Below are 9,273 nucleotides of genomic sequence, written 5' to 3' on the forward strand. Positions count from 1 at the left end.
TGATATATTTAACAAGATTTTTTTTTTCCGAACGTGAGTCTTTTCAGAGCATCAGTTTCATCATTGCATCATGATTCATGTTGAATATGACATTGAACATAAATCTAGATACCGATTCTCTATCAATGATAAATGAGAGAATAAATCTAGATACCGATTTTCTATCAATGATAAATGATATATAAATCATGAAATATTACTAAACTAAAGAAAAAGATAGCAACTTTGCACATCAAGGGCTGATATGTTTTATGATGGGATGATTCGAGATTTGGATATTTTAAAATTTTACTAATTTCGTTGGAAGCATTGTTTTCAAAAATTTATTATGTAATACATAAATTCAAATTTAATCAGATTATAATATAATTTTTTTTATGAAAAATAGCCAAAAAGAAAGAGAGGGACAACTTGCAAATTAAGGAATCAATATTCAACATGATACAATCAACTAAATCAGCTCCCCATGTTCACTATGACAATGTGAATACAGAAAGAGATGACATTATTATTATATATCCTATAAATAAAATATTTGAAAATCATTTACTTCACGTCTTTTGGTCTTACGTTACATGTTTCGACTTGACACAAAATTTATAAAATAAAATATGTTTCTTTTGAAAGTTATGTTCGTAAAAGTATCATTAATATTTAGCTGTAAAATATAAAAATGTACATTATACTTTTAGAACAACAACAGGCTAATCTTGATTTACTTCTTCGATATTCAAGCATAAATTTTAGCGACTCAAAATTTATATTAATAAAATCGAGAAATGGAGAGTCAACCCGTAATGTTACTACCTTCGTCATTGAGACCTCGACGAGACCTTAATATAAGTTGTCAAAACAAACATAATACATCTGTTCAAATAATATCGATGAAAGACTATACATGTCAAAAAAAGAAAAACATATTAAAAAACAAAAATCAAGCTTTCATTTTTTTTTGGGACAAGATTGCCCCTATAAAATACTATTTGAATAGCAAAAGCTAGCTATATTTACTTAGTCTCACATATACATATTTGTACTTTCACAATTTATAACTTCTCATAATAAAATTTCAAAATTGAATTATTATTATTTTCAAAATCAGAAAAAGCAAATCAAAAAGCTCCAGCTGAAAGAAAAAAAATTTGTTCATTCTTTTTTTTTTTTGGGTAAATTTCTCTTAAGCCCTAGCTATTTTAATTCAATTTTTAGTGTAATTTCATTGATTTTGATTCCTGTTATTAGATCTCTCTGTTGATTGATGTTATACTTGTTGAAAAAGTTTGATATTTATCCCAGAAAACGCAAAGGGGTGATTCAATTTTATGAATTTTGTGTTAAAAACTGATTAATTCATCTCGAATTTTAATGGGTTTGTGTTAAAATCTTGTCTTTTGGCTGTAGATTTTGGGAAATCAAGGTTTTTTTTTTGTGTTCTATTGATTTTTGCGGTGGAAAAAGGGTGTAATGAGTGGTTCAAAATTGGAGGGGCCATCGGCTCCGGTGGTAAGACGAGACCCGTATGAAGTGTTGGCTGTGACGAGGGATTCGTCGGATCAGGAGATTAAGACTGCTTATAGAAAGCTTGCTCTCAAGTAAGTGATTCCTAATATATGTTTGTTAATTTCAGTTTATAGTTAGTTTTTGCTATAATGGTGTTTGAATGTGGTATTGGAATGAATAGACATGAATAAAGCAGAATATGTGTAGCAAGTTTATGCAGCTGACAGAAGTAGTTGGAATTTAAGGCGTTTTTACCTCGACTAATTACACGGATACATGTCAACCTCCCACCAGCAAATAGGGACTAAGGCACAGCCATACCCTTGGGTGCTTTAAGGGTGTTATTGAATGATGGTATAACTGAGGTGTAAGTGTACCTAGTAAACCTAAATAGAAGTTTAGTGAGGATGGTGAAATGCGTAAACATTTCTGCTGGTATTTTTTTGGAGCTTGTTGTTACCACGCGGAGTTATTTAATTACGGTAGTAAGACAAAAATTATTGGAATTTATGGTCAAGTAATTAATTAGGTTATGTGATGATTGCCACATATTGTCATTTGAAGAAATAAAATATAGATGGAAGAGTCTTGCTTTTACATATATATACCATTGTTATCAAAAGCAGAAAGTGCAAAAAAGCTCTTAAGGTTCGGTGGGACTTTAAGCTCAAATATAGTTTGGACTTTTTTGGGAAAAGGCGCAAATGGAGAAAACATACAAATATATATATATATATATATATATATATATATATATATATATATATATATATTTGGCCTCTCCATACCAAGAAAGCGAATCACAATGGATCGAAGCCCTCCCTTTCCTTCCAATTAGTGAGATTCTATCTCTTACTTGGGAAATTGTGGTCAAGCCCTCCCTTTATTCCTCGGAATCGAGCGGGCAGCAAGAATTAGAATCAACCTATATAACATCTGTTCCCATGTAGTCGGCATTCTAGAAGCAAAGCTTCCCGGTCGCCTGCCTCCTTGTGTGGAAATGCTTTTCATGATCTCCAGCTCTTTCCCACCAGCTCGTTCTTTACTAGGCATCTAGGCGAACCCGCCGGGTTAATTAACTCAACGTAAAGAAAGCTCATTAGGTCAAAACTAGGGGAGTGCTTGCTAATAGCGAAAGGTTAACATCTCTCCGCCCTTATTAGTAGTAGCGAACATCAGGTAACTTCGTGCTGTAAAACGACAGATTGGTATCAGTTAGATGTGAAAAATGCCTTCTTGCATGGGGACTCGCACGAGGAGGTGTATATAGAGATAGCACCCGGATATGGAAGGATAGGGGAGATTAACCAACCAAAGTTGGCTTCAGTCATTATGTATTGAACAGAAGCAAAAGCCTCTCTCTCTCTCTCTCTATATATATATCTCGTCAGGAAATTCTCATTTACAAGGAAAAGCATGTCTTAGAGCTTTGATACGACATTAAAGCACACATTAAGCGAGTCGAATCACTAAATGCATTTTGAGCCTCGCTTTTGGGCTTACGCGAGCCTTGGATAACATTGATACATACGTATGATGCATCCGATGGAGAAAAATAATGGTGATGGGAAGTGAAATCCGGTTATTGAGTAAAAAGTGGCTGAAATTTTTCGGGCTGTGGATTTGGGATTTGGGGAACTTTTTGATTTGATACTTGCTCTTGTGGATGAATAATGGAATGCATAAATTATTGGCAGGTATCATCCTGACAAGAATGCTAACAATCCTGAAGCTTCAGAACATTTCAAGGAGGTTGCATACTCATATAGCATTCTATCTGATCCAGAGAAAAGGAGGCAATATGATATGGCTGGCTTCGAGGTACTCACCCCCTGCCTTTGTAAAAGACATATTTTTTTCAGACATGGTTGTTCATAATGAGCAATGATGTATGATGCGAAAGACTTTTACTTATTTTGCTGTTTTAAAGACTGAAATCATGGAGAATATTTTGTTTGATTTATATATCCTTACATTTGCTTGTTATGTCTCATGTTACATTTGAATGAGGTTACTGATTTAGCAGTAGAAAGAAAGTAGTTCATATATAGAACTCTTTATGTTTTTGATTTCAAGAAGGGTTATAGAAATAAGAGCTAGCTTAGGCAAATATTGCTTATATGATAGGTTGTAACTTTATGGCTTCAACCGTAGAAAGATTGAATACTAAGTGCTAACAATATAAACTTAACATATCGTAAGGGTTCAACAAAATGTGGATACTTGAAAGTTGCAGGATAGTGCTGCAGCAATCTAGATGTTAGAACACTCCTTTCATTCTTGAAGTTTCTGTCTTGTTGTATTTGTGGATATTAATAGGTGTAAAGCTGAAAAGTCATCCTATCAACTGCCATTTTCTGGACTCCTCACTTCTCCTGGAGATTTCTAGTCACGTATTGTTTATAGGGTTCCCAAAATATATTAGAAACAGAAACATGTTACAACGCAACATGTACCTACAAAGGCAGTCTTTGTTTTCATGTTAGTAGCAAAAGGTGCTTCTATTGTATGTTACAAGATCTTCCTAATGCCAACATCTTTCAGTTCGAAGGTTATAGTTCGTCTAAGTGATATTATTCATGTAAGGAATATATAAAATTTTATGCTAGAAATAAGTGAGTTTTAAGTACAAGGAAAGGATCTAGCTACTGGACATTGTCCCAATAGACCAGATATGCACATAAAAATGCATATTGGCCTAGCTAGGATAGAAATTGTGATTGTCCAGCCATTTGGGGAGATGACTCTACTTGCCAACTTTAATTTGAATCTCTTTGGATGATGAGCTTGGTAATAGAATCTGGTAGTTGTCTTTGATGTTAGAAAATTCTGACATTCTTTTCTCTCCATATATGATAAACAACAGCAGCCAACATCATCCTATACTCTTTAGCCTTGAAAGACTTCTCCTTAATTCATCCTTGTACGGCCACACTAGATCATCTCCCCAGGTCGTAGGAGCTCTTTTGATGTTCATCCATCTTTGCAATTTCCTCCAACTCTTAGCAGAAAAATCACAGGTAATGAATAGATGTGATATATTTTCCTCAGTCAGTTCACACAGGGTGCAATTCTGGTCATCAAGTATCCCCGTATAAACAATCTGTCTTTGGTTGATAATCTTTTGTGAGCAGCCAGTCGCAGTATTAAAATCCATCTTGGTAGCCCTTAGTTCTTACATGTCAGCCTTCCCCAGTTTAGGTTCCACCCTTGCGGACCCCAACTGTCTGCCACTGCGACTTCAGGATTCAAATTCGAAACCGTCATGTCATTGCACGTGTACTTCAAGGAATCATGTCCTAACCAGTTTTCAATTAAGAAAGATGTATATCTTCCATTCCCTTCTATAATGTCAATATTTGGAACCAAGAGAGGCCAAAAAACCTTGATGGACCTCCACACACTGAACCCATATAGTGTCGTTACTGCCCTTGAGACTCAATGTCCCGTAGACCATACTTTTCGCTGATGACCTCTTTCCATAGTGCTAGCTCTTCCTTACAAAATCTCCAAGTCCATTTCATCAGTAAGCTTTTGTTGTATAGTTTCAAAAATCTTATGCCTAGATATCTTGTTAAGTGTAAGATTTCTCCAATTAACAAGGTGAAAACATCTCCTTTTTGTTGCCTTGTATATGCTCTTCGCCTTTTATTTTAATCATTCACTTTACTCAGAGTATCGATATCATTTAGTTATTTTTGTCTGGGTCAATAGGCAGTTTGTGTTGGAAGCCTGAGTTCCAATTCTGGCTTTCTTTGGCAAGCTATAGCTGATAAAACTTCTTGAATCTACTATGCTCAAGGAATGCCATTTCTGTATTCTTTTGACATTTTTCTTTAATTTTAAGGCTCTTGAAGCTGAAGGAATGGATATGGAAATTGATTTGTCCAACCTCGGAACTGTCAACACAATGTTTGCAGCATTGTTTAGGTTAGTCTTCCTCCCAAAAATTTTGTCTTTCTGGTGATTCTTTTGATTAGTTTTCGTAAATTTGTTTATTTTTCTGGATAGCAAGTTGGGTGTTCCTATCAAAACAACTATCTCTGCGAATGTTCTTGAAGAAGCTTTGAATGGAACTGTCACGGTCCGCCCTCTTCCAATTGGTACATCAGTCAGTGGAAAGGTATAATTTAATTGTCTCTTCAATTGACAGGATAAATTTATCAGCTGTGCCAGGGTTTTGACATCCATTGAGCTTTAATGCAGGTAGAAAAGCAAAATGCTCATTTTTTCGGTGTAACAATTAGTGACGAACAAGCAGAAGCAGGGATTGTAGTAAGAGCTACTTCAGCTGCCCAAAGCAAATTCAAGGTACATTTTATACATTTATGTGATAGGTACTTTCGTGCACTTCGTATTTTCATGCCTTTTTTTTTTCCTACTGTGGTGATACTAAAACTGAGTTTCATGAAATTTTCAGCTACTATATTTTGAACATGATGTGAGTGGGGGTTACGGCCTGGCCTTGCAGGTAATGTATTTTATAGTTTTTATTCTTCATTGTATGCTTACAGAGGATTCCTATAGCCAACCCTTTGTTATTCTTATCCTCAAAAAAACCCTTTGTTATTCTGTGCTTGAGATATTTCTTGCTATAGATTTCTGTTGAACAACCTTGATGTTTGCTTAGAGTTATGTTAAATGGAATTGATGCTGAATTCTGAGTAATTTGATGTGGCTAGAGAACAATAAAGCAGTAAATAGTGATTAGGGAACTATTGCCCTAGGGCTGGACATGTTTAATTACTAACAAATGAATTTAGTAGGCATGTTTTGCCTGATCTTACTTAATATTTTTTGCAGTCAAGACATTCGTAAAAGGGCTTTTCTATCACTTGTTAGAAAATTTGACAAAATTATATAAGAAAATAGCATACCTCCAGTTTTGGTTAATAAATGGTATATGTTTAACCTTTTAAGAGAGTTCATGCATCATTCCAATATTGATTACATTTATAGATTCCCCATGTACACCCACCCAATCTTATTAAGTTTCTGTTGTACACTGAGGATCCAAAGAAAGTTAGGATCCAAACAAAGTTTCCATACCTAGAGTAGTCATCACATATCATCTTTGATTTGGCTATTCTTGTATATGTATCATCATATTAAGTTGAAAATTATGGGCATAACCTTTGGCAACCCAGTGTCCCTTAGGTAGATCAATCCGACCACCTTACCAACTTTTATTGTCACACAGTAACAACCAACAGTAGAATTATCGAACGCAAAGGACAAAGCTTCGGAGCAAGGTGTCAGCCTGAACATATCCTCAATTAATCTCCAAAAATAGAAGATATCTCCCCTAATCGGTGTTTGTGATAGCTTTAATTTGAAAGAAGTTTACCTATGGACTTGGGAATGTAAATGGAGAGCAAGGATGACACAAAGGTGTAATGATTCATAAGTGATTTCTCAAGAATGTGTAGATAGGATGATGACTAGGAGTAGAACAATAACTTTTCTAGCCGCTAGCGGAAGATTATGTGGAAAGGAGGTAAATCCGACTTTAGCGTATCCAAATAGCTCTGCCAAGAAAAAGCTCGAAAACAGTTGGGTAGGCCCGCCTGCTTTTGTTGGCTATCACTATGGGAAAAATCTGGTTTGCATCTTGCTATACATGTCTATCTTGAACCTTAAAGAGTGTATTTAGATGTTTCTTCTAGCTTGTAACTTCCAAGTTCCAGTCCTGTGTGTATCTTCTGTATTGATGAGCTTATAAACTGGATTTTAGATGAACTGATTATCCAAGCAATTTACTGATTACTGTTTGTTATTAAAACTGATCCATTGTCACTATTCACAGGAAGATAGTGAAAAAGCAGGCAAGGTAACCTCCGCAGGAATGTATTTCTTGCACTTTCAAGTGTACAGAATGGATTCAACTGTAAATGCGGTATGTGGATTCATCTTAGTGGTTAAAATTCAATAGTATTGCATGCAGTGTTATCAAAAGTGATAATACTCGTGATGATGTAGTTAGCAATGGCCAAAGATCCTGAAGCTGCTTTCTTTAAGAGGCTGGAGGGTCTTCAACCTTGTGAGGTCTCACAACTAAATGCCGGCACTCACATATTTGCTGTTTATGGTCTGAGCTGCTTTTATTTTGTTGAATATATTGTTTTGTTTTTGAAAAATACTATCTGATTGCTACTGATTACGCAAACACTAAAGAAATGTTTGATTTAATTTCTGCAGGAGATAATTTCTTTAAGCCTGCTAGTTATACTATTGAGGCTCTGTGTGCCAAGACATACGAGGATACAACTCATAATCTCCAGGATATCGAGGCTCAGATATTGAGGAAGAGAAATGAGCTTCGACAGTTTGAAACAGAATATAGAAAGGTTTGTTAATCTGCTCATCGACAATGTCTGTCATTCATTTCTTGTATCTCATGCATCCTCATTCCACTATTTTCCATGTGATGTTTCCAGGCATTAGCGCGGTTCCAGGAAGTAACCAATAGATATAGCCAGGAGAAGCAGTCTGTAAGTTTTTCTCTTACCTAAGTTTCATTGCACTGAGATGGGATGTCCGCTTTGGTTTACCTATCCATTGTTTCTTAGTTATACTGATCTATATCCCGGGGGTTTGGAGGGCGGAGGAAATGAATATCTGTGAGTTACCCTCTGAGTGATGTTGTTTTTGTAAAGGTCGAAGAACTGCTCAAACAGAGAGACACCATACACTCTTCTTTCACCGTTACAAGGACAGTTGCTACGTTAAGTGGCAGTGGGAGTGGCCATTTCAGTAACGGAAGTAGCAGTAAACCTTCTGGTGATGACTCAAAACCCGATAGCCCAGGGGACGATAGCAGTTCAGACTCCAAGGACAAATACGCGAAGAGAAAATGGTTCAACCTTAACCTCAAAGGATCCGAGAAGAAGTAATCAGACTGAAGAATTCTCCAAATGTACTATTTGTTCTGTTTTCTTGGGCTTCCGAGACGTTCATTAATTTTTTCGAAATATCATTTTTTGGGCACGTTGATATGTCTATTTTCTATCGATTGATCGAAGATATAGAAGGGTTTTTTTGTTTGTTCCTGTATTGTACGTATTCTTCTTCTGCTGTGTATCATAATGTACTTAGTCAATGTATTTCATTATTTTCAGTCTAAATTCGATTCTATAGCATGAAAGTATAAGAACTCAACGGGATTCTCTTCTTTGTTGATCACTCGAAGAGGAAGTGCTCTTCGAGTTCTTAAGAATCATAATATTTTTTTCGGTTTTGAAAAAAATAATGTGTATTATGCCATTAACGTGTAAAATTTCATTTCTAATCAACTATCTTTAAAGTATCATAAAGAGATTATAATTCAAAAATAATATTAGGCCAATGTTGGGTTGGGACCATTCTATTATTTTGAGAATTTTTATTTGCCGTCCTAACTAATTAAATAAAATAAGCTCCGTTTAGATAAAGGTTATATACAATCAATAAAATACTTAAGCTCATTAACAATCAACCAAAATAAATAAAACAAAGTTCAAAATATTATAATTGTTTTGTTTGTGTATAGTAAATTAGTTGTCTAGGCCTTTTTAGTTCCTAGATATAATAATATTGTATCTCTCTTAGCGAAAGAGATGACGACAATAACATATTTAATATAATTCAAGTAGAGTACAGGGAAGATGGCGTATAGTGTGTATGTAGTCTTACTCTTATCTTGTATAGATACAGAAGTTATTTTCGATAAATCATTGACTCAAGTAACATCGTATAGGTTATCGTATAACTCAAACTCTTTTTTTTATTATTATT

General features: G+C 35.0%; 1 protein-coding gene across 1 annotated transcript; it reads left to right on the plus strand.

The window, feature by feature from the left end:
* The first annotated feature begins 869 nt into the window (after nt 1-869).
* Nucleotides 870-8,624, plus strand: LOC101250502 (chaperone protein dnaJ 15). Its single transcript, XM_004238867.5, has 12 exons — nt 870-1,166; nt 1,402-1,592; nt 3,198-3,321; nt 5,348-5,430; nt 5,512-5,623; nt 5,707-5,811; nt 5,921-5,971; nt 7,307-7,396; nt 7,480-7,588; nt 7,699-7,847; nt 7,938-7,991; nt 8,157-8,624. The coding sequence occupies exons 2-12, from the start codon at nt 1,465-1,467 to the stop codon at nt 8,391-8,393; spliced, it is 1,242 nt and encodes a 413-aa protein (XP_004238915.1). The 5' UTR covers nt 870-1,166; nt 1,402-1,464; the 3' UTR covers nt 8,394-8,624.
* Nucleotides 8,625-9,273: the final 649 nt, after the last annotated feature.

The sequence above is a fragment of the Solanum lycopersicum genome, chromosome 5 (genome assembly GCF_036512215.1).
Source record: "Solanum lycopersicum chromosome 5, SLM_r2.1".
NCBI lineage: Eukaryota > Viridiplantae > Streptophyta > Magnoliopsida > Solanales > Solanaceae > Solanum > Solanum lycopersicum.